The sequence below is a fragment of the Sminthopsis crassicaudata genome, chromosome 4, assembly GCF_048593235.1.
Source record: "Sminthopsis crassicaudata isolate SCR6 chromosome 4, ASM4859323v1, whole genome shotgun sequence".
Classification (NCBI taxonomy): domain Eukaryota; kingdom Metazoa; phylum Chordata; class Mammalia; order Dasyuromorphia; family Dasyuridae; genus Sminthopsis; species Sminthopsis crassicaudata.
In genome coordinates, this window is record NC_133620.1 from 118703224 (window position 1) to 118729034 (window position 25811).

Below are 25811 nucleotides of genomic sequence, written 5' to 3' on the forward strand. Positions count from 1 at the left end.
ACAGACAACAGGTGTTCTGGAAAGTCCCACATATATGTGGTAGCATCGGAGAAGATCCAAGAACACAATTACGGGAGGGAGGACAACGTTCTATAGAGTAGTTACAGAAAGAAAGGAGTTAAGAGAGAAGAGGTGGGTAGTGTAAATTTCCAGGTAAAATAACTGGGTTCAAATGAATTCTATTACTGACGGCAGTTTCCTTCACCTCCCGGACGGGCTTCAATTTCCATTAATTCCAAGTCGATAAGGTCCTAGGCAACGGCAGGCGGTCAGAAGACACCGCAGGAGGGCGGGGCAAGGTCAAAGATAAGAAGGCAAGACAGCCCCTAGTCAGAGATGGGGGAAGTCAAAGGGCATAGCTAGGAAAGGGAAGACCTGGAGATGGGAGGGAGGTATTAAGGGAACGGTTATGATGGAGCGGGGGAGTTCAGGGAGTCTCTCGGATCCTCTCCCCTCGCCACCTGAGCTAAGAGGGCAGAGGCGGAGGGGCGGGGAGGAGGGGTATCTTGATGGGGAGGATGACTTGGTGACGGAATTAACACAAGGCAGATCATAAAGTTGACACAGACACGGGAGGCGAGGGAGACGAATACACGGAAGGCCTACACGCAAAAGAGGGAAAACACCGCAAGGGTAGGTAAGCCACGGAGCCTGGCCCTACCTAGCGACAGCACCAGTGTCCAGTTTGCGAGTCACACCTTGCTCTCCCTTCCCAGGCACCGCCAGGCCGGTCGAACCTCCACTTCCGCTTCCGCTGCTCCCCCGAGTCTCGCGCTGGGACTGCGAATGCGCAAGCGCAGCGAGCGTTCGGTTTCCTTGGCAACGGGTTGTTTCTTTCAGGAGAAAGAAGAACGGACTAGGAGACGGCTTTTCGGTCTCCGCGGCTGCACCTTGCATAGGGTGTGAGGCGCCGGACTGCTTGACAAGTCCATTTTGACTTGGGATCCAATATGCCAAGCTTTGGTGTCTAAGTAATTCTAACGCCGAAAATGAGACCTTTCTAAGCCTGTCAAAGAGCTGGTAGCCAGGGAGGAGTTTCCAGGAAATCCTTTGCGTTCAGGGGCTTCTTCCTCTCAGTCAATAAGCCCTTGTTAAACGCGTACTTCGTTCCAGGCCCTGGCTAAAGCTCTGCGGATACAAATAAAGGCCAAAAAAGGGACAGCCCTGGGCTTCAAGGATGCACATTCTTATGTGGGAGAAAATAAGCAAAGAAATTCTGTATAAACAAGCTATGTACGGGGTAAATGGGAAGTAATCTCACAGGAAAGTATCTAGCACTAAGGAGGACATGAAAAGGATCTAAAAGAAGGTGGGATTTTCTGAGAATACAGCCTTGGGTTGGGGCACTCTGTGCATCACTTTCCCTCGAAGGTCAGCTGAGACATTTCAAGGTCAACAATAGCATTTATATAGTACCCATTACCTGGTTAAATGCCTTACAAATATTACATCATGTGATCCTCACAACAGTCCTGGGAGGTTGTTGAGATTATTCTTATTTACCTGTGAGGAAACCAAGGAATACAGAAATTAATCGATTTGTTCAGGTTGTCAGCTATCTGAGATCACACCTGAACCCAGCACTTGAACTCTAGATCCAGCATTTTATTTATGACTCTGTGCTACCTAGCTGCCTCATGTCCTAAACATATCCTACATTAAATATTAAAATCCTGGTTAATGTCCTAGACGTTATATGCCCTAAACAGAACTTCCCCACCTCACAAGTCCTACTCCTTCCAAACAACTAAAATGGATCTTGAGAGTGAGGAAGGATTGTAGAGATGCTTTAGCATATTTTTCAAGAGAAGGGAGCAGGTTTTTGAGACATTAAGTGAATGGTTAAAGGTCAACTAGTACTGGATAGTACCAGAACTGAGGCCTTAGGTATTGTAGCTAGCTGCCCCTCCCCCTCCAATGTTTTAAGACACCTCATGACAACTGCTGTGATTTGAATTTAAAAATAAGAATTCATGGAGTCATCCAAGAAGTTCTATAGCATCTGACATCTTTCATCACCATGTCCTTTGGTATATTTTCTCCTTTTTAGGCTTTCATGACACTGTTCCCCCTCTGGGTTCCTTCTCAGTCTCCTTTGCTACATCTTCATCTAGAATTCTCTTACTATTTCTGGGTATCCCCTCAGTATTCCTTTTTTTTCATTCACATAACCATCATTCCTGTTCAGGCCCTCATCACTGCACCTGCACTATTGCAGTTGTCTTCTAGGTTTTTTTTCCCTTTCTCAAGTTTCTTCCTGCTCCTACCCAGCCTCCATTCTAAATTGATCTTCCTAAAAACACAGGTTGGACCATGTCCCATCCCCATGTCCCATTCAGTAAAATCCGGTGGTTCCCTATTATCTTCAGGATCAAATTTAAAATACTCATTGTACACTTCTGACTCCCTAGCATGAATGCCTTGCACGTAGTATGTTTGAGCAATTGACTGATATGTCTTTGTCATCTCCCACAAAACTTTGCAGTGTTGGACACATAGTAGGTACTCAACAATTATTTATTAAATTGATTTAAATTATTACTGAATAATTGAGGGCATTGGTAGTTTTTACGAATGAATAGCCTAGAATCCTGATCTCTCATCTTGAGCTTGAGGAAGAAATCCCATGATTCGTAAATCTGCTTTAATTGTACACACTAGCTAGAGTTCCTGGGCTCTAGGTTCTGTTGTGAAACGATAATATTTATATAACATAAAGAATGACTATTATGCAGTCTTCGAAATTTCTCTATTTTTAAGGCATCTGAACTATATGGATATGAAGTTCTTTTATGTCTATACATGTCTATTTTTATACACAAAGATGAAAAAACCTTTTCTAATTGATATTATTGGAACACATTGCTTTTAAAAGTACAATACTGCATTTTTTGTTGTTGGGGTTGTTGGTTTTTTTTTTTAAATCCAATTCTGAATACAGTTTCTGAAATTCTGAAAAACATTTGGGATTCAAATATCATTTTCTGACATTGGCAAAGATCAGTGCATGGTTCTTCTTATACTGTACATTGCAAAAAGCTTTCTTTTAACAGAGAATTACTGAAAGAATAATACAATGTATGAGATTTTAAAAATGCTTAGTAGATATACATAAATAAAAAGATGAAGGAAGAGTATAAATGAAAAACTGACAATATTTTTAAATGAGTTCTTTAAGATTATGCTGTGTGGTCTGTAATGACAGTTACTGCTAAAGCAGCAAACATCAGAGAAAATGTATTCTTTAAAAGAATGCAAAATATTAATGACACTGATATAACACTAATTCCTGAAAGACTCAGAAATCCCATCCAGATTAACAATATACACAAAGTTCATTTTGTCTGCCATAGAGTGAGATATGATAATTGGTTTAAATAGTATACAACAAACAATACATAAAGACAAAAATACATAAGAAACAACTATAATGTTGTATAAGAAACAACTAAGTAGACACAAGCAGCTTCTCTTAAGGAGTTACTCATATAAAAGAGTCCTGAGATCTTTAATGGCTACAAATATTTATATTTACAAATATGAAACTTCAGTTTTATATCCCAGCTAAAAGAAACTACCACCTACATGTTGCCTCTAGCATGAGGTTAAAGCATTGGCTCAATAGCAGCTGAAAATGAAGTACACTAACAATAGAAACACTAAGACCTCTGGTGGTATCTAGAAGGAATTAGCATAGTTATCAATAGCATTTATTGAGTGCCCACGAATGCACATGCTGCCTTTGCTTCCACAAACTGGATGACTTCTCTAGGGGCTTAAAGTTGATAAATGGAAAATTTGCTTTTGGCAGAACTAGCATTTATTAGATATTTATTTCCCAAGATACACTCAAGAGCCTGTCAAACTAGGCATTAACTGTTCAAATTGATGTTATAACCTGTTAGCATGGCTCATGGTGCAAAAGATGAGATAGTCTTCTGTTGATATTATTTAGGAGGACAAAGAATGAGATCCCTTCTATTTGTGTCATTTTAAAATGGAAATCTAGTAGTAGCTAATCCTTGCCTTAATGTTTAAAGATGAATTAAAAAGCCATGTTGATGAAATATTACAATTACCCTCTAAGTCTACCTGATGTATGCCTGTGGAAATAGCAGTGATCTGACAGGATATAATTTGAAAGTTCTTTGTGATCATTAATTACTAGTAATAGTTGATAAGCATGGCTTATTCTACAGTGCCTATTTTACTGGAAAAAAAAGATAATATTGCATTTTGAAAACAAATCTTGATAGTGACTCATTGTGCTTTCCTATTCTGTGCATCTTGGTGGGAGGTGGATAGGGAGGGGGAAAAGGATGGCAGAAGCAATAGAACAAGGAAGAATGAATTTTAAAAGAAGGAATTTAATGCTTTAAAAGGTGTTTTTGTGTTTTTATTGTCTTGGACTACTTGGGGTTTAGAAATTTGTTGCTGGGGGGTGAGGAGGAGAAGGGATTCTAACTCACCTAAATGTTCTCTCTCTCTCTCTCTCTCTCTCTCTCTCTCTCTCTCTCTCTCTCTCTCTCTCTCTCTCTCTCTCTCTCTCTCTCTCTCTCTCTCTCTCTCTCTCTCTCTCTCTCTCTCTCTCTCTCTCTCTCTCTCTCTCTCTCTCTCTCTCTCTCTCTCTCTCTCTCTCTCTCTTTCTCTCTCTCTCCCCCCCTTCCTCTCTCTTTTCCTCTCTCTCTCTTCAATACTTTCACTGTTTTTTTGAGTCTCTTTTTCTCTGTCCATTTATTGGAGTAGGGCTTTGCAAAAAGTGGTTTCCTAGCAGCAGAATGCAGAAGGCCCATTCATATTACAATGGACAGAGAGGAAAGAAAGAGCCTGGTTTGTTTAAACTGCTTCTGTCTTCATTCACAGCCTGATGTCCATGGGCATTGTGACATCCACAATGGGACTAAAGGACTCATTGTGGTAGAAAACAAATCAAAATAGAATAAGAGATGCTAAGATAAAAGAGTCTTGCAACAAAATTGTTCAAAAAAATCTAAGTCTTACATCTGAGATTTATGTTACCTTTTGGCTACTTGGCCTATTGACCAGTGTTGATAATAACCACTAGAGTTTAATAAACAAAACAGTAAATGGGAATTTTAGGATCTACTTAGAAAGGTTTGGGGTATGTTGAGTTGCCTTGGAGTTTAATAATTTTTGCTCTTTGCTTGTTCAACATTAGGGAGTCTACTCCACTTTGATTAAAAAAGGAAAAAAAAAAGAAACAAGCTAAGGAAAATGACATTTCTATCCAATGTGGGCAAACAACATCCCCGAGATAGATACCCCCATCTATCCACCCCCTGCTCTGAAATAACAAGATGCTTGCAATAGTCCACTCCCCATTCGACAGGCAACAGGTGGAAGGTTGAATAACTTCACACGTTTTTTTTTTTTTTCTGGAGAGGGGGTGGGGAGGATAAGGAAAAAGGAAGGCAGGAGGAGGGAGGGCTTTGGGGAGCCGATTTAAGGATTAGATCAGATGTTATTGCTAGTGAAAAATTAAACAGCGTAGTGCTCTGGGGAGGACAGATTAATATATTTAGTGAGTCTGCGCACACAAAGGCTGCTCATTGTAGCCACGTCTGAATGCCTGTGAATAGGATGGAACATATGCAGCCTGTCACCGCAGGTGCCCACATCTGTTCTTCTTCGGGCAGATGCTCACAGAAAAGGGAGATGGGGGTGGGAGGCAAGGGAAGAACAGCATTTAGTAAAGCATCAGGAGCCTGCCCAGTCCAAAGTTGCCCCCTACCCCCTACCCCTTTCCATAATCACCTTCAAGACTCCTTGAGAAGTGATTTAAGTGATGAGGTGCAGTTCAAGTTAGGTATATTGCATGAAGAGGAGTGGAAACAATAAACCACCCAACCAAACAATTGGAAACCTAAAAGCCAAGGAAATAATAGAGTAGGCAAAAACTGGGACTAGGAAAGAGAAACTAATAATAAATAAATGAATGAATAATAAATAAATGAATGACTTCCTTCCTGAAGATCACCTCAGAGTTCCATTTTTTGGGCTTTCAGGTTAATAGAATGTTTCTTAATTATTTTATTTTTAACTTTTCACCAGTCATTGACTCATGAGTTTAAAGTCCCTCTATGTACCAGTCAGAAAATTTTCCATTCAGATTTAAAGCATGAGATAGTGTGACCTAATTGATTTGTATCCTTTGGGATTTGGGGAGCAACAGGTGTTTTTCTACTTTATCTAGAAAGACACAAAACCTGGAAGGTGAGTGTTAGGTGATTTTAACTTTCAGAATAGTAATGAAATTTGGGACAACTAATGAATAAGATGAAAAACTTATGGTTGTGTCTTCATGTAAAAACTCTTAAAATGTAGCTTCTATTTACCCTTTAATCTTCCATTAGTGCTTTCAAATCACCATGAATTTCCTTCTCTGGAGGACAGAAGTTACTTAAATTACTTGCTTGTGGTAGATTAGGATTATAAAATAATAAACTTGGGAAAACAGAAAATATTTCTTATTTGCAAATAGAGAGGGGAAGGACTAGGAAGAGGAGATAAATAGATAGATAGACAAAACAAAGTTGACAGCCATTTAAACTTTTAGAACACCTTGAATAGTCCATGAATTATTTAATGTCATTTGAGCTTCACAAAAAGGGGGGAACAATTTATTATTCCTACATTATAGGTAAGAAACTAAGCTTCTGAGAAATTAAATGCCTTGTCCAGAGTCATTCACTATCCAATCAGAGGAATTAGAATAAAAGTCTTCCTAAATCCAATTTCACGAAAGTAAGAAACTTTAGAAATCATCTAATCAAGCAACTTTATTTTAAAATCCAACACCTTGTTTATTTTATAGTAAGTGAGGGCCAGAAGTCATGCAACTAGTGTATGAAAGAGCCAGAGTAGAACCTGAGTTTGATGTATATCAGTCTTACTCTCTTTCCATTATCCCATGTAGGATATCCCATGAAGATTTTTTGAGATCTCAATGTATTGCAGAGATTACATACAAATTGATTCTGTTCTTATAGAAAGACTCTTGTTACAGTGAGTTAAATGCATGGCAACAAGTATTTTTCTCCTACATTTTAGAGTTTTATGTAGAGACAATCATAAATTTTTCATTCATTAGGTATCCCAAATGTCTTTACTATCCTGAAAGTTAAGATCACCTTACTTGTTGAGAGTATATAAGTTCTCTCTTTAAAAAGCAAGGTGATCGACATGCCACTAGCACAAAACTGGGACTGTTTCCTTTTTATCTCCTCTTCGTCTATCCCTACTTTCAATCATCTATGAATGGTAAGCCTAAATCACAATCAATGTGTCTCTCTATACATTAAGATTTCTCAAAGAGTTATGTAGAAGATAAAGATATATGTCATCTCCAATTTTAAATCTAGAATCTTATAAACATAGATTCCTTCAGGCAATTTTTTCAGGACTCAACCTCAAGGCCTTTTGGAGTTGAATTGGTCAGAATTTCTTTAGGTCAATATCTGTACTCTCTTGTAACCTCCTCCTCAGGCAAAATTATTCAAGGCACAAAAAACATGAGGTTAAGGGGGCTTCTGGTTCCATATTCTAGGAGTAGGCTGTGCTCTTTCCTTTTTTATCTTCTCTGGAGATCCCTGACAATTCAAAGGAACCATCTAACACTACAAAAGAATTATGGGCTCTCTGGCTATGCCTCTAGGATGAGGTGGTAAAATCTTTCCTTGATTTAAAATCATAATAGTGACTACACAAATGGATAAGCTTCTAGTTTTCACTGGGTGTTAGAAATGGTGTGTCTTTTGTGTATGATTGCCTGCATAAGCGGGTGTGTTGTAGGTCTATGCATGGATACTGATAAAAAAAAAAAATACTGGAAAGCTTGGATACACACACGCACACAGGCACGCACACAGGCACGCACACGCACCTGTCGGTGCCGAGACTTCGATTTCTTTTCCGGCCCACCCCGCCCCCATTCCTTTCCTTTTTCTTTCTTAGTCTCTCGGTTCTTCCTCCCTTTCTCAGGTTTTATTTTTTGAAGTTGCCTGGAGGCATGTGTAATCCTGAGCAGATCACATTCACCAAATTCGCCCTGAGGAACTGGCAGATGTTTCCTGGGAGACATCGGCACGCGACTGACCTCAGCCCTTGCAAGAATATTCACTCTATATAATCCCCATACTACCTCCAGCATCCCACCCCCATATCAATATTACCACCACCACCACCACAATAACAAAGCTCCAGAACACCCAGCCCTCAACGTCTAGCTATCTTTGCCAAATAGCTACTTTTTCCAAATAAGAAATTTACAAAGCAAAATGTAATAGAACAAACAATAGACCCTACCTAGTATGCTTCTTTGCCTCAAAGATCCCAGTATATTCAATCAGTAAAACACATAGAGGGGCCACTTTCAGATTTGTACAGGAAAGGGCTGAAGAGCAGCTGGCTGCAGTAATCTGATCTAGAAACAAAGGAATGCCCTGTCAGTTCTCTAGGATCACAGGTAAACATACAAGCTTTGTTATGAAAATGAAGGGCTAGTTTAGAGATGGAGCAGATGATTCCCGATTTGTTTGGAGGTGGGAAGAAGAGGGGGAAAGAGAAAGAGGAGGAAGAAGAGGAAGAGGAGGAGAATGAGAAGAGAAGAAGAAGAAGAAGAAGAAGAAGAAGAAGAAGAAGAAGAAGAAGAAGAAGAAGAAGAAGAAGAAGAAGAAGAAGAAGAAGAAGAAGAAGAAGAAGAAGAAGAAGAAGAAGAAGAAGAAGAAAGAGGAGGAGGAGGAGAGAGAAGGAAGAGGAGGAGCAGGAGGAGGCAAAGATGGAGGAGGAAGAGGAAAAGAAGGGGAAAAAAAGAAGGAAAAGGAGGAAAAGGGGGGCGGAGGAGGAGTGAGGAAAGGGAGGGGGAAAGCCACAGAGCTGCCGCTTATCCATCATCTGCGCTCTCTGTAGGCCAGCTGAGCCACGCGACTTGCCCTTTCTCATTCAAATCAGCACATGCCTTTGCAACTTTCTATAAACCTACTAGCTAAACTTCTTAATGTTCCAGCTTACCAAAAAACCCAATAGAACCCTAAATATGCTGCATAAATAATACCATACTACATTGTCTTCTATCTCCTTACCTCCTAAGGTTGGGATTGTAACACTCTAGCTCATCCTTCTCTACTCTGGCTACTACCCTCCCATCCCACTGGGGGAGGGGGGATTAGATTACAGCTTCAGTGATCATAACATTCTGAGGGAAATTAATTGTATTCTTTCCCCCTCCAATGATTTTTGGTGACCCGTTGTGAAGTTAGATGGAAAAATTTTAAATTGGATTTCTAAGGTCGTTAACACATCCACAGATTATTCTGTTTTCCTTTCTTCCCTCTTCTTCTTCCCCTCCCTTCCCCAGGACTCACACAAATCTGTCAAGCACCACAGAATAGTGTCTAATGGGTATCTGTGCTACTATTTCCAACCTCCATCAAACACGTGTACATATACCACACTGAACTAAATATCACTGAAAGATGTCCCTGATTCTGTTTTGCCTTATTAGTCCCTTATTGTGTTTATCCTCTTTTTGTACTGATCCCAATGAAATAGTCCCCCCAAGTACATGAACTAGGATCCATCTTGCCACTGTCAGGAATGAGTTGAATATACAAAGAAGTCACTAGAATTCAACCACGTATTAAGTCTACCATTAGCATAGTGTGTTTGATTGGTCCTATGTGTATGTGTGTGTTGAGGGAGGGTAAGAGGGAATAGTGAAAAGAGTGGTGGAGGTCTCTGTCCATATGTTCCTGGGCTGAATCCATCTAAACATAACTTTAAGAAATAACTGTTATTTACAGTGCATAATTCAATACAAGTAGAGTATAACTTTGATATGTAGTATTTTGTTCATTCTCACTGATATATATGTATACACATGGTAAGGAAGTTTAATTCTTCCACTGCTTTAAAATATCAGATTGATTGTTGAAAACTATATTTTGATGAAAAAAATGTGATGATAATTTGAATTAAGATATTTTAGGGTCCCCTGTTCAATCACCTTTCTATCTTTGATCAATTCCACTGTCTTCTTAAGGAGAGAGAGAGAGAGAGAGAGAGAGAGAGAGAGAGAGAGAGAGAGAGAGAGAGAGAGAGAGACAGAGAGAGAGACAGAGACAGAGAGAGACTGTCTTATTTTGAGACAATCTTTTTGGAATTTAGTTTTAAATGACCCTTCAAGAACACAAAACACCTATTTTTACAGAATTGCTTACACAGAAAACTAAACATGTAATTCTGTTAGGAAACCTATTCTTCAGATAATGGTCTTCAGTTCATCTCCAGATAGGGAAAGTTTTTCTTTGGCTTTGGCTGAAGGGGGATTCCCAATAGGTGTATAATAGCTAGAATTACTGAGAGCAGAGTGACAGGTCCAGCACACTGAGTTCAGGAAATATTATTTGGATGTGATGATTTTGGCTGATAATTTTCATCATGATCAATTTGACAAAGTGGGAATAAATAATAGGCAAGTAGAGATATGCAAGTACCAGAAAAGAATAGACTCATTAACTTTGTGGTAGTTGTGGTTACAGTACAACCTGAAATCAGTGCACCTCCAGGGCTGTGGTTATCGCTGGAACCTGGCCTGATAATCTTGAAGGATCCAGGCCATTGTCAGTGTGTGGCTTTCAAGAAGAAAGCAAAATCCCTCTCCCCATTCCGATGTGACTGATGTCTTCTAAACCTTAATGAGTTTCACTTAGTACAGTAAATTTGCTAAGAGATCAAAAAGTATTTAAAAGAAAGTTTTCAGCATTTTCTTAATGACCAAGGTAAGGATTTATGGGGGGGGGGGGTGACAATTCTGGCTGCTGTGGCAAATACCATGCCACGTCTATTTAACATACTTTAACTTAAGACCCTTTTGCATAGCGGGAGGGGGGTGAGTGGGGGGGTCTCAGTTCTTCGTTATGGGAGTACAGAGACATGCAGTTGGGGAGTGAAAAAACGCCATTTGGTTAGGAGCAGATGGCTGGCTAGGGGGCTGATCGCGTCTAAAGGCGTGTCATCCCCCTTCAGCTCGAATCCCTAAGGGCTCCCCTTGTCTTCACAATCAATGAAAATTAAAGTGCAAAGAAAGGATGAATAGTTAGACCTCGAGTCCCTCCTTTGTTCATCCCAGCTACTGGTGGGCAGGAGTTAAACTACAACAGCCTCCTATAGAAACACTTAAGTTAAACAGTCTCCCCGTTAGCCCAGCATCTGAAAAGGGGGAGGGGAGGTACAGAAACAAGGGGGAATGAGGTAAAGAGAAGGGAAAGGAGAAGGAGAGAAGGAAAAGGGGAGAGGAAAGGTAAGAGGAGAGAGAGAGAGAGAGAGAGAGAGAGAGAGAGAGAGAGAGAGAGAGAGAGAGAGAGAGAGAGAGAGAGAGAGAGAGAGAGAGAGAGAGAGAAAAGGGAGGGGGGAGGGAGGAAGGGAGGAGGTAAAGCAAAGTTAAAAAAAAAAAAAAGACGAAGAAAAAAAAGCTTTCTGCTTGATTTCCCCAATACAGAATCGCGTGGCATAAATTAAGTTGGGAAAGAATGAACGCTTTGGGCAGGATTCTGATGGATTTTACGATGCCTTTCAGTTACGCTTTGCCGCAGTAATCGAGAAATCTGTGCGCCGTCAATTTAACAAATACTTGATACTGAGGGGGGTTTGTTAAAGATTTGGGGGCGAGTATTTTTTTTTAAGGTTTAAGCCCTTACGCGTGGAACTTTTTATTTCCAGTTTTTTAAACAGGTATGCAAATGACTCAATTTCTATCCTGATCATCCGATTAAAAGATTTGAAATTATATACCACTACTTATCTCGATACATAACCAACTTTATCTCTAGAGAAGGTTTTACACACACACACACAAACACACATACACGCATACGCACACGCGCGCGCGCGCACACACACACACACACACACACACACACACACACACACACCATCCACAAAACCCATTTCTTCCTTCTTTCCACTCAACATTTCAACTGGTTTACCACTGAGAATACATAAACTTCCCATTTCACACTAAAAGTAGATATAGGTCGGTAGGCAGAATTGTTTAAGCTTTTGTGTAGAAGACAGATCTGATCTGTAATGAGCACTCTTAAAAAGTGTCGATCTAATTAAAAGAAAGATATTGACACTAGATGGCAAGAGTAAATTACATTTCTCTCTAGCTGGAGCTGTTTAGTCATCTACAGGTTAACACTTCCCTACAAATCCTTACAGCACCTCATAAAGGTAGGGAGGTAGGGAAGGTCCAATTACTAGAGCCACAAACGTAGCAATTTATCAGAAAGCACCATAAGTAGTAAGACAAGCCTAAGTGTGTACGTAAAAAATAATCCTCCTATGATGACAAATTTGCTATTCACACTTTACTCTTTTAAAATTATGCACATTATTTATAGCAGAGTCTGTATTCAACCTCGATAGACAAGTTTTTATTTTTTTAAAGGCTAAAGTTTACAAAAGTGTTGGTCCAGTTTAGACTTCTCAGGTATCTGGGTAGCTCCGTGTGAATAGAGATACTTTCAATCCTGGGTTACAGTTACAGTCGCCAACTAGTCAGGATGGGCAGCCATGAATGAATTCATCAAGTGATTTTCTTTTAATTGGTATTACCAGTAATTTTACTCTTAGAAGTGTTTGAGAATTTTTCCCCGTGCATTGTACGATAATTTGTGATCAAGACATCTGCTTCAATGAAAGTCACATTTTGCCATGCAAATGCACGTTTCCACCCAATAAAGTGGCCATAATAAAGCTTTTAGGGAGGCATATACCTACAGTGAGGTTATTGTAGCCAACTGCACACATTGGCTCAATCTGTGTTTGAAATGATCTGTTACAATTAAAATGACATTTACTCAGACAGTTACACCTTGCATTCTAATGAACTCTTATAGGTGTTGTTAAGAGGGAGGGTGGGGGTGGGAAAGAGCAAAGAATCTAAAGTTTATACCGGATTCCAAAGTTTTATGTCGGGGTTATGGATGTGAGCCCACACATTTTTTTCCCTCTTCAAACCTTGTCTTCCAAGAATAAGGAAGATTTCTCCCTCCATTCTCCTTATAAAGAAATTATGTGGATGTGTATTATATATGTGTTACCGTCACTACCGATAAACTCGTTTCCCCTTTTAAAAAAATCAAAACAAAAGTTCTAGTGTCTGATGGATGTGTAAAAAAAAAAAAAAAAATAAGGTGACGGTTGGTGTAAAGAGGTTCTCTTTTTTTTTTTGGTTGGAAGGGATCTCTTTAAAATATGTGCCGGACATTGTTGCAGAGGCAGTATCGTGCGCCGAGGGGAGCTCTTTCTCTCTCTGGTATTGTGCAGGGAGCAGGTGCTGTCTGCATTACCATACAGCTGAGAGTACAAAGAGCCAACTGATTCAGCCCTCGCACAATAACAAACTGCCTTAATGACAGCCACGCGAACGACACACACCAAACTCACTTTTTACCAAGCTGAAGGGGGGGGGGGGACCCATGAGGGAGTGAGAAAGAGAAACGAGTGAAGATGGAGGTAGTGGAGAATAATCACGCGGGGTAAGCTTAGGGTTCCCGACTTCCTTGGTGGCGTGAAACAAGTAGCCTCGCCCCTCCTCTTCACATATATGGTAATACGTGGGCAGGAAGGAGAACCTTCAGAGGAGAGAGGTGGTTGGTATGGAAGGGCGGGGGTAAGGGATGGGTGGCAAAAAGTAACAATCCCTTCTCAGTTATTCCATTCACTAGCCCTATCACGTGATTTCCCTCCCACCTTTTCGATTTTGGGGTGAATCTCCCTTGGGGTCTTGTCTTAGAAGTTCCAAACTTTGAGAAACTCTAGATGGTCTTCTTTCTCACTTTGGCTACGATTCTTCCCATCTTTCAAGCTCAGGATTCAGGTTTTCTTTTAAACTCTCTGGTTGAGGTGATTGTACGTATTTAGGGAGTTTCACAAATCCTGTAGTTGATGTATTTTTGAATAATGATCCCCCGACACAGACGCGCGCACACAGACAGACAGACAGACAGACAGACAGACACACACACACACACACACACACATTTTCTCTGAAGCTACAGATATCCTTGGGTGGTTGAGTTCTCTTTGCGAGTAGAAAGTGGGGGGCGCCTTGGCTACTGGAGAATTTCAAGAGGTAGTTTCCAGATCTCTGAAGTTGGAAGTTGTTTTCCTGCTGGAAAAGAGTGGTAGCGTGTTGCTTTCCCCACTGTTTCCTTGTGTGTCTGTGTGTTTGTTGCCGGGAAAGGAGAGGGAGGGAATAAGAGGGAGAAAGGATGGGAGTGAAGGGGGGGAGGGAGGTGTTACCATCTCCCGAGAGCAGAAGGGGGATTCTTGCGGTGAAAATTTTGCAGGAATGTAAATGAGTGCGTTTTGTGTTATGTGAGGAAGAAGGAGGGGTGGAAGTAGGGAGAAGTGGAGGATCGGAGGGGGTGAGGGGTGGGGGAAGTAGGGGAGGAGGAGGATTGCACATTTTACAGCTCACTGACCATTTGGCGATCCATTGAGAGGAGGGTTTGGAAAAGTGGCTCCTTTGTGACAGCTCTCGCCAGATTGGGGGGCTGCTCATTTGCATCTCATTAACCATGCAGGCGGCCGGCGGGATATAAGGGCGGCAGGCGCCGGGCGAGAGTCAGATCCTCAGCGCTTCACACTCGGTGAGAGACCCAGGCAGGCAGAGAGCAAAGATCACATACAAGAAGAGACCCGGGGGCCAACAAGCAGGCGCATATATTTCGCTATTTAAGACACCGAAACACTCTCTGATTTTGTGTGTGGTTCTTTTTTTTTTCTCTTTCTTTTGTTATTGCTTGGATTCATAAAACAAAACAAAACAAAACAAAAAAACCCGAACTGCCCGAATCTTTGCTGTGGCTAAGGAGATAAGAGTCCAGTGATCTGACAAATCGCTGCTGCCGCCGCCGCCGCCGCTGCTGCTGCCGCCGCCGCTGCTGCTTGACATCTACCGGCCACAATCCACAGCGGCCAGAGAACTGCGCGCACACACACCCGCACACAAAACAACAACCAGCAACCCCTTTCCCTTCTTCCGAAGCCACCGAGGATTATCACCTCGCCTATAGGGATTTCCAGATCGTCGTTTTTTAATCTTCCTGGTGAAGAATCCTCTTCGGTGTTCTCTTGGGAATTAAGCTAAACATTTGGCGTCTTGCTCTCTCTCTCTCTCTCTCTCTCTCTCTCTCTCTCTCTCTCTCTCTCTCTCTCTCTCTCTCTCTCTCTCTCTCTCTCTCTCTCTCTCTCTCTCTCTCTCTCTCTCTCTCTCTCTCTCTTTTGGTGGGGAAGAAGCGCAAGGCGAAGACAGAAGAAAAAGAGCTCTATCTCCTTGTGGATTGGAAGAGACCAGAGGAAAGCCAAAAGCTGACATTCAGAATATTACACACACACACACACACACACACACACACACACACACACACACACACACACACACACACCCCACATACGCAGGCACACACAGAGACATTTTCAAAACAATCTCTTCCCCCCCCCCTTTTTTTTTTTTTTTTTGGCCATCCACTACAGCTGTCAGTCACTGAAAGGGCGTGTATCTAAAGCAACCACAACACTCACAGAAAAGAAAGAGAGGAGAGGTTCTTGCAAAAGGAAAACCCTAATTCCACCAGTCGGGAACAAGAGATTTCTTCTGTACAGGCTCTTGAAATAAAATTTCCCTCCTTTAATCCTTTCTAATCTTAAGGGGGGAAAAAGGGGGGGGGGAAGAAAGACCAGAGAAGAGATAAAATCAAGTCAACCCACCATGGGACGTCAGTCCATGCTGACCTTTGCAGTCTTCTCCGCGCTACTTTGCCAGGTAAGTGTCTGGGTTCAACTTTTGAGAGGAAAAACTCTGAAAAGAAGGGGAGCTTGTTATTTCTGGGGTTGGCCTGATGTGCCACTGTATTGGTAGAGAGTAATGGTGAGGGAAGGATAGAAGGTAGAACACAGGTAATGTAAACTGTTGCTGTACAAACAACTGTAAATGTAGGGAGAAGTGTTGTCCCCAAATCTATGGTTCAAAGCATTAGAATTAGCAGTAAAACGCGCGCATATCCTGGGCTTCGAGGTTTGGAAAGGGTCGGATGGGTTAGTCTAAACTCAATTCGTCTCCGCTTGGCTGCTTTTAGGGGTAGAGGTAGGTGTGTGTGTGTGTGTGTGTGTGTGTGTGTGTGTGTGTGTGTGTGTGTGTGTGTGTGCGTGTGTCTAGCTCCTAGGAGTCATTCCGCCCCGTCTCTGTACCAAAATGACAGAAAAACTCCCTTCATCCCTGGAGGCTTGCGCCCTCCTGACTCCTTTTCTCCCAATTTCCCCTGCAGGTTTGGAGTTCCGGGGTGTTTGAGCTGAAGCTTCAAGAGTTTGTCAATAAGAAGGGGCTCCTGGGGAACCGCAACTGCTGCCGCGGGGGCAGCGGGGGAGGCAGCGCGAGCGCCGCTTCTGGCTCCGGGCTGCTGCAGTGCGATTGCAAGACTTTCTTCCGTGTGTGCCTAAAACACTACCAGGCCAGCGTGTCCCCGGAGCCGCCCTGCACCTATGGCAGCGCGGTCACCCCGGTGCTGGGGGCCAACTCCTTCAGTGTCCCAGACAGCGCCAGCAACGCAGATCCAGCCTTTAGCAACCCAATCCGCTTCCCCTTCGGTTTCACCTGGCCAGTAAGTCTCTCTATCCCCCCACCCCACCCCCTTTCCTTCGTTTAAATCCATCTAGGCCGTGATGGATGAAGCCTAAAATAAAAGGGAAGGATATATTGCCTAAGGTGGTAGGACAAGGACGGGCAAGGACAAGACTGTACTAGTTCTCATTCAGGGAGGTGAAGGTTAGGGGGAGGGTGGTGATCAAGAGCTGAGTTCATTGGAAAACTGTGGATGATGGATGGGTGGGAGCCGAATAAAGGGGACACACTTATTAGAGTGAAAAGGGAGTCCTTACCTCAGAGGATTTATAAGAATTTACTAAGCTGCCTAAGAATGAAATCTGTTGAAGAAAGAATAGATGAGATATAGGTTTTAAACGGGGAAAGCAAAAAGAAAACCAAACCAAATCAATTCAAAATCCTCTTGATTTCAACATTATTTTGTCTTCTGAAAATAAAATGAAGTCTTTTGAGATTGTTTTAATTTCACCTCCTTTTTAGAAGTTGGTTGTTTAATTGCCTACACAGCGTGAGATTACCAAAGGTTTCTTTTTCCAGCTCCCATCTCCTTCCCCTCACCTTCCACCCCCCACCCCCTCCGTTTTAGTGTGTGATCCTGGTAAACTAAGCATAAAGATTAATGACAACTGCCCTCAAGTCTCATCCACTCCGCCCCCCTCTCACTCCCCCTCCCCATCTCTTAAAAAAAAAAACAAAAAAAAAAAAACAAAACCAATATCCTGTACTAACAGGCTGAAAAAACATGCCAGGAAACTACTCTTCAAAAAGTTCTTCCATTTCCTTGAGAAAAGTGAAAACACGCAAAAGACATCATATAGAGATCCTACTTAAAGACATATGAATAATGTTCATATTTATCTTCCTCTTGTTATGCACTTTGATGATCCTCCCCTCCCCCATTTTTTCATGAAATTATTCAATTTTGTTTTCCTTTTCTTCAAGGGCACTTTTTCACTTATCATAGAAGCTCTGCACACAGATTCACCAGATGATCTCACTACAGGTAAATATTTATGCTTCCAGGTTTCTGGATTAATGAGACTTGACCTCATTCTGCTTTGCCTCTGAAATAAACAACCTCTCCCCTATTTTTACACCACCTTTTCCATTCCCAATTCCTAGATAATTCATCTTGAAACTTTAAGGAAGAAAAATTAGAACTTATTCCTTTTCACCTAGCAGAGCTAACCTACAGCTTCTTTTGGTAGAAAACCCTGATCGCTTGATCAGCCGATTGGCCACACAGCGGCACCTGACGGTGGGGGAAGAGTGGTCTCAGGACTTGCACAGTAGCAGTCGAACTGACCTCAAATACTCCTACCGATTTGTCTGTGACGAGCACTACTATGGTGAAGGCTGCTCAGTCTTCTGCAGACCCAGGGATGATGCCTTTGGTCACTTCACCTGTGGAGAACGAGGAGAGAAGGTCTGCAACCCTGGTTGGAAAGGCCAGTACTGCACTGAACGTGAGTGTCTCCTCCCTGAGAGGAAAACCACCTTCCCTGACCTCTTGGACCTACATATAAAGGGACTATTCACCAAGTTCTGAGGAAATAATCTAGAATTATAGAATGAAGGAATATTAAAGCTGGAAGGAACTTTGTGGATCAATCTAGTCTAATTCCTTCATTTGAGAATGTAATGACCAGCTAGAAAGGAAGATTTCAGGAATGGGTACAAGAGATTAAGAAAGAAGCCTGTTCAACCTCTCTATGCATCTTTGTGACTTTTTAAAGCTCTTGAAGAATTCATAGGTCAGCATTTTCTCTTATTTATTCCTTCCCTAGTGCCTTATATTTCAAGATTTTTATGCAGTTTGCTATACACACACAAACACACACCAAGAAGCTGTATATGTTTATACTTCTATCTCTGTGCATACATATACATAAAAACAGAAATAGGTGCACTCATCCAAAAAAGGCACGTATGTGTGTATATTCTACGCACATATTTCCAATGTTTTAATGTGTGGGTAAATTCCACTGACTGTAGGCAGTATTCATAAGTTTCTATGGCTGAAAATAATGTTACCTGCTAGACTTCAAATTTAGTGAACTTAGTTTACCCATAACAGGCTGGTCCTTACTCAAAACCTTTTCAGCTTGGTAAGGTTCATTAGGAGAGAGTCTTTTAAACTCAGAGTCACCTCCCTGCTAAGAGGAGGCATCAGAGAAGGATTCACTTCAGTGCATCCCTATCTTCATGTACAAATCTTATTTGTGTGCTTATCTTTAGATGGTCCAGTCAATGTAAACAACTTTATGGGTCCAGTGTGTACACATGCACAATGTAACGTTGTGGAGCCTGCATGTCCTATAGCAGGTTTAGATGTATACACAAAGAAAAGGACTATCCTGGCACAGTCATAGTGAAACTACTCTCTACCTGCCAGATTCTTTGCTATTTAAATGTCACGTGGGTTAGCTTCTACCTCCTCAGGGTATGGCATGACAGCTTAAGAGCAAAGCAATAGAAGTGCTTGAAAGCTGAGACACCAGGGTTTGGAGGAAGGGTAGCTTTGGACATCGAGGAAAGCTGGTTCCTGGGTCTAGCCACTGGATTTCTACTAATAAACCCCACTGCACACTTGGCTTTTGAGACCCCAGTGGTGCTTGCAACTTGCAAGGCAACTCAGTTCTTCCCGGATCCACATAGTCTCTACCCCCTCCCAATCCTGTAGAAGGGATCAAGTTTCCCCTGCTAACTTAGGAGTCAGGTCCTAGTGCCACTATCCAGAGTTACTTTGACAGTCTTTCCACCCTCCTTTGCTTGCTTTTAGGAGGACCTTTAATTAGCTGTTATAAGGCCAGAGACCCTGCTTTTCCTGTGGTCAGAGGAACTCTTTGACGTGTGTGTGTGTGTGTGTGTGTGTGTGTGTTTATGTGTTGGGAGAAATTGGGGTTGAGAATGAGGAGACCAATCTGCTATACTCCCCATTAAGTGAGGAAGAGGAGTTGAAATTAGCAAGTGCATGCCATTGTGCCACACAATTTGGAAAATATTGAATTAATGTTTCTCCACAGATCATTTTAAAGTTCTACTTTGTCCCTAGTTGGCTTTGTTGAACTTCTTAATGAATTCCATAACCTGGCAAAGAGTAAAGCCCAAAATGCTGCAGACCCCCCCCCCCCCCCTCCCGCTCCTTCCCAGACTCCTTCTGTGTCCTTCTGTTCCCCCCCCCCCTCCTCTCTCCCCTTTCCGGGTAGGGTAGCCATAAACTTAAACTATTTTTTTTCTTATTCAAATTTGTCTCTCTTCCCCCCCCCCTCCCCCATTGCGCGTGCCATAGATTAGATCTCCACAGTGATAGGCTGTCAGGGAAGGCAGGCTTGGCTCTCATTGGTTTAAGGGATGTGTGTATGTGTGTACACGCTGAGTATGTATGTATGGGAAGGGGAAGGAGGGATGTGTTTTGGGGGGAGGGGGTTTGGTATTGTTGCACTGGGGCAGCTGCTGGGAGAGAATAGACAATAGGGCAGCTGTCTTGCCCTGGCACCCTGCATACCAGCTGTCCACTCTTATCTACACACACTTTCTGGGATATTAAGAGGTGGAGCTTTGTGCATAGAATGGGGGGAGGGGGAAAAGACTTCTGACCCTCTCTTAAAAGAAAGAAGGTTGGGGTTTTTGGAGTCCTTTTTTGTCTATATGCAACTGTATTAAGAAGAATGTTCATCCTTAGTGATAAGTAAAGTTCTCAGTTACTAGGCAAGCTAGATAAATACAGAACATTTAGAAGATTAGCTCAGCTGGTATTAACTGAACTAGGGAAGAGGGTTTGTCCCAAAACATAAACCAGCAGAAACCATCAGTATTTTGAGGAAGTTCTTTGAGGATGAACTTACTGTGTATTTTATTTGCTTTTAGCAATCTGTTTGCCAGGATGTGATGAACAACATGGATTTTGTGACAAGCCTGGAGAATGCAAGTGAGTTTCCAAAAGTTTTCTTTCTTTTTTCCCCCTCCCTCCCTTTTTTCTTCCCTCCTTCTTTCTCTTCCTTCCTCCCTCCCTTTTTTTCCCTTTTCCCCTCCCTTTTTTCCCTCCTTCCCTCCTTTCCTTCTTTTCTTTCCTTCTTTTCTTTCTTTCTTTCTTTCTTTCTTTCTTTCTTTCTTTCTTTCTTTCTTTCTTTCTTTCTTTCTTTCTTTCTTTCTTTCTTTCTTTCTTTCTTTCTTTCTTTCTTTCTTTCTTTCTTTCTTTCTTTCTTTCTTTCTTTCTTTCTTTCTTTCTCTTTCTCTCTTTCTTTCTCTCTCTTTCTTTCTCTTTCTCCCTTTCTTTCATTCTCCCTTTCTTTCTTTCTCCCTCCCTTCCTTCCTTCCTCCCTCCTTTCCTTCCTTCTTTGTTTCTCTTCCCTCCCTTCTTTGCTTCCTCTTTCCTTTCTTTCTCTTTCCCTCTCTTCCCTTATGGGTTAAGCTGCTTAGAGGGTCATTTAAGAAACTCAGATGAGATGGAAATAAAGATGATTTTGGTTATATATTAGAGACATTAATCTTAATTTGAAATTAACATGTTTATAGGATTATGTATTATTTGTCTAAGATTCTTAAAGTCTGTAGGAATTTACCAATGGAAGTATAAAAAAAGTTATATGACTGCTGGCATGAATTTTTAATCTGACTTTTTATTTTCTCCTTTAAAAAAAAAAACAACTTTTAGGTGTAGAGTTGGCTGGCAGGGTCGGTACTGTGACGAGTGTATCAGATATCCAGGCTGCCTCCATGGGACCTGTCAACAACCATGGCAGTGTAATTGCCAGGAAGGCTGGGGAGGCCTTTTCTGTAACCAAGGTGAGCTCTCTATCATATGCCTCTAAATTCTTCCTTCAATTGTTGTATAGTCCATTTGAGAAGAAAGTTCCTGGATTTAACATTTGTCTTCCTTCTCCCCAAACTTTTTCTTATGTGTATAGACCTTAACTACTGCACCCATCACAAGCCTTGCAAGAATGGAGCCACTTGTACCAATACTGGTCAAGGAAGCTATACTTGCTCTTGTCGTCCAGGATATACTGGCGCCAACTGTGAGATTGAGATCAATGAATGTGACGCCAACCCTTGCAAAAATGGAGGAAGCTGCACAGTAAGTTGAAGTCCAGAATAAAATAGAATGTTGCTCTCAAGTGGGAAATTCTTGTTTGATCAGGGGTGAGTAGGTTTTTCTGGGTGCAACCTGAAACAGTGTTTCTCTCTTTCATTTATAGGATCTTGAAAACAGCTATTCCTGTACTTGTCCACCTGGCTTCTATGGTAAGAATTGTGAGCTGAGCGCCATGACATGTGCTGATGGTCCTTGCTTCAATGGAGGCCGATGCACAGATAACCCTGATGGAGGATATACCTGTCACTGCCCAGTGGGTTACTCTGGCTTTAATTGTGAAAAGAAAATTGACTACTGCAGTTCCTCTCCTTGTTCCAATGGTAAGAAAAATTCTAAGAATCTAGGGAGGGGGTCAGGCAGTATTTTTAAAGGCCTGCCAGTAGGGAGTAAATATCTAAAAAGTTTCAAAAGTACAGTGGCGTTTGCTTTCAAGCCAAACATATTTTTTTTTTATCCTATGCTGCCTTGTGTTTGTAATGTGTTTTTTTCAAAGTAGAATAGTGATTTTTATAAATATTTTCTTCAGAGTCCCCACAGCATCCCTGGGAAATGAGATGGATGCAATATTTTCATTTTGTAGAGTAGGAAACTGAAGCAAAAATAAAGTAAAATGGCTTATTCAAGGCCACATGGAAAATCAGGTGAATGGCTCATTCCACTAAGTCACATTATGATGGCAGCAGAACTACTTTTCTTTTGGAGGGAATCCCAGCTCTGTAGTCTCCTATCACCCCAAAATAGCAATATGATGTGCTAGCATGTGAGAACCAAGGAAGGAAATGTGGTCTCTTTACAGTGAGCCTCATTTTACCATCTGAGCTTCCCAAAAGGCAAACAAACAGAGTTGAAAAGCTGGAAAGAGAAATTAAGGGAGATATCATTCTACCAGCCTCATTAATTTTTTCACTGGCTTAAAGGAGGCCTTCATGAAAACAAAATTTCTAAAAAATGATCTAAATCATTTTGACTTAACATTCAGCATTCAAGCTAGAGAGTTTTAGCTGGGCTTTCTAAGGCCATTATTTTACTGGTGCTTTTATTTGTTTGTGTTATTGGAATATCTGGATGTGTTGAGTAGTTCATAGGACTGATACATAGACCCTTCTTCATTTGATATATTCCAGGAGCCCAGTGTGTTGATCTTGGGAATTCCTACTTATGCCAATGCCAGGCTGGTTTCACTGGGAGACACTGTGACAACAACATGGACGATTGTGCTTCCTTCCCTTGCGTGAATGGGGGTACCTGCCAAGATGGAGTAAATGATTACTCTTGCACCTGCCCCCCAGGATACACAGGGAAAAACTGCAGTGCCCCTGTCAGTAAATGCGAACATGGTCCCTGCCACAATGGGGCAACTTGCCACGAAAGAAATCACCGCTATGTGTGTGAGTGTGCCAGGGGCTATGGAGGACTCAACTGTCAGTTCTTGCTCCCTGAACCTCCTCAGGATCCTTTGGGGGAAATTCCAGGCAAATTCACAGAAGGCCAGAATGGACAATTTCCTTGGATTGCTGTCTGTGCCGGCATCATCCTTGTCCTCATGCTACTGTTGGGGTGTGCTGCTGTGGTGGTCTGTGTGCGGCTGAAGCTCCAGAAACGGCAGCCTCCAGCTGATACATGCCGGGGAGAGGCTGAAACCATGAACAATCTGGCCAACTGTCAGCGGGAAAAGGACATTTCAGTGAGCGTCATCGGCACTGGGCAAATCAAGAACACCAACAAAAAAGCAGATTTTCATGGGGAAAACAATGCAGATAAAAATGGCTTCAAGGCTCGCTACCCAACAGTGGATTATAATTTGGTACATGATCTCAAGAATGAAGATCCTTCCAGGGAGGAGCACAGCAAATGTGAAGCCAAGTATGATACACATGACCCTGGAGTGGAGGACAAGAGTAGTACGCCGCTCAAAGGGTAAGTCCCTGAATAGTCCCAGCTTGGACCTTATGGAGATGAGGCTGGGTGAGAAAGGTGGCTGGTGTTAGCATGGGACTCTGCTGGGCTTTACTCTTAGAGCTAAGGGACTTTCCTTTAATCTTGTTTTTCCTTTTGTGACATTTGTGATTTTCAGTGGTGAAGCATCAGAACGGAAAAGGCCAGAATCTGTATACTCTACTTCTAAAGATACAAAGTACCAGTCAGTGTATGTCATATCAGAAGAAAAAGATGAATGCATCATAGCAACTGAGGTGAGTAGGTTGGTTTGTTCAAGCAAATTAAGAAGCCCTATTAATCTTGTATAGAGAGCAATGGAGACGAGCTCAAAAGATGATTATATTTTTGAATAATGGTTCTTTTTATTTTTTTTTTTTTAGGTATAAAAATGTCAAAATTTCTGTTTCTCTGAAATAAATTCCAAGGATATATGCCCCAACGAATGCTGCTGAAAGAGGAAAGGGAGATCCCTTCATGGACTGCTGCTGAGAAACTAAATTCAGACTGAGCTGGTTCTCTTCCTGAAATTAGCAAAAGTGACTGCAAAATGAGCTGGACACCAGGCTGGGTTGGTGTTCAAGGATACCTGTTGCACTGCCTTTTTAATGACTTTTCCCGTTGCACTATGGACAGTTGCTTTTTAAAAAATATATATATTTAAATGAATGGACTTAATTACTACATAAGAAGCATGCACTGCCTGAAGTGTATATTTTGGATTCTTATGAGCCAGTCTTTTCTTGAATTAGAAACACAAACACTGCCTTTATTGTCCTTTTTGATACTAAAATGTGTTTTTCTAGGTGGAAAAAAATGTGTGTTATTTTTTTGGATTTGTAAAAATATTTTCATGATATCTGTAAAGCTTGAGTATTTTGTGATGTTCATTTTTTATAATTTAAATTTTTTGGTAAATATGTACAAAGGCACTTCGGGTCTATGTGACTATATTTTTTGTATATAAATGTATTTATGGAATATTGTGCAAATGTTATTTGAGTTTTTTTTACTGTTTTGTTAATGAAGAAATTCATTTTTAAAATATTTTTCCAAAATAAATATTATGAATGATAATCAGAAAGGTATCTTTCTACCCACCAATTTTCCACACAGATTAATTCTCTACATTGGCTTCTGTGAAACAAAAAATTAACTATTTTAAAAAAAATCTTTTATGTAGTTTCATTGGATTGATTAAAAGCAACTTTTCTCATTGTTTCAAGCTCCCTTCAAAGAAATCCTCCAATGCTACCATTAAGATAATTTAATGAGATCATGCACAGTCATTTTCAGTTGATTGATTCTGCCAAATAGCCCTACTTGACTTCTTGAGAATATCAACAGGCACATGTTTTTTCTCACTGTCATGTTTTATTGATGCTGAAAATTGTCAGGGAACTGGCCAGTTTTCCTTTGAATCTCTTTTAAAAAATTATTTAAAGAAGTGGAGCAAAACCTTGCTTGGGATCAAATGCTTATACTTTTGTGTTGTCATGGCAAAGATTTTGTTGACATGGAAAGATTCTTTAAAATTTTTTTTTGTTTTCATAAGAATTATTTGCATTTTGATTCAATAATCATCATAATAATAGGATGATAGATAGGATATATTATACATTTCCTAGGTATTCAGGCCCCTGTTAAATAAAATTTTGAAACAGGCTCTTCTCAGTCAAAAATCTGGGACTTTTATAAAATGATTATGAGTATTGTTAACTAAATCCAATTCTTATATACCACATTGAATGGATATGAAGGTATTTGATTTATTTTGAGTAAATCTGTAACAGTGTTCTGGTAGGAGTGGAGCAGATAAGAGGGGACCACTGGAAAGAGAGTTTTCTGAGCCATGACAAGGGAGGAAAAGAGGCTACAATCATTTTCCTTTTGTCTCCTTCCCTGTTCATATGTTACTCTTGTATTATTAGTCCCAGCTGCACAGCCAGAAATGGATAGAATATGAAGTTTAGACAGAAAGTCTGAAATCTTAGTAGGAAGGAAAAAAGAAGGGATTAGCAGCTATATGTAGTTTATTCTCTGGATTTTGGAAAGAGACAATTGACAATATGTGAGACATGATGCAGT

At 41.2% G+C, this 25811-nt stretch overlaps 2 protein-coding genes across 5 annotated transcripts in view; one reads left to right on the forward strand and one right to left on the reverse strand.

Moving 5' to 3' along the window:
- FAM120B (family with sequence similarity 120 member B) overlaps nucleotides 1–786 on the reverse strand; it is a 121993-nt gene extending 121207 nt beyond the window's left edge. For all 4 annotated transcript variants that reach the window (XM_074309276.1, XM_074309277.1, XM_074309274.1 and 1 more), the window contains exon 1: nucleotides 662–786. The gene's annotated coding sequence lies outside the window, so the exon portion shown is untranslated. The remainder of the gene's footprint in view (nucleotides 1–661) is intronic.
- A 13869-nt stretch (nucleotides 787–14655) lies between these two features.
- On the forward strand, nucleotides 14656–24807 carry DLL1 (delta like canonical Notch ligand 1). Its single transcript, XM_074309278.1, has 11 exons — nucleotides 14656–15853; nucleotides 16356–16688; nucleotides 17633–17693; nucleotides 17899–18156; nucleotides 20561–20621; nucleotides 21348–21478; nucleotides 21601–21770; nucleotides 21892–22108; nucleotides 22913–23705; nucleotides 23863–23980; nucleotides 24107–24807. Exons 1-11 carry the CDS (start codon nucleotides 15800–15802, stop codon nucleotides 24110–24112), a joined length of 2202 nt encoding a protein of 733 aa, XP_074165379.1. The 5' UTR covers nucleotides 14656–15799; the 3' UTR covers nucleotides 24113–24807.
- Nucleotides 24808–25811: the final 1004 nt, after the last annotated feature.

Coding starts and splice junctions, on each gene's coding strand:
- DLL1 (XM_074309278.1), top strand. CDS start 15,800: ATGGGACGTCAGTCCATGCTGACCTTTGCAGTCTTCTCCGCGCTACTT. Junction 16,689..17,632: donor CCTTCGGTTTCACCTGGCCA/GTAAGTCTCTCT, acceptor CTTTTCTTCAAG/GGCACTTTTTCACTTATCAT. Junction 20,622..21,347: donor GACAAGCCTGGAGAATGCAA/GTGAGTTTCCAA, acceptor AACAACTTTTAG/GTGTAGAGTTGGCTGGCAGG.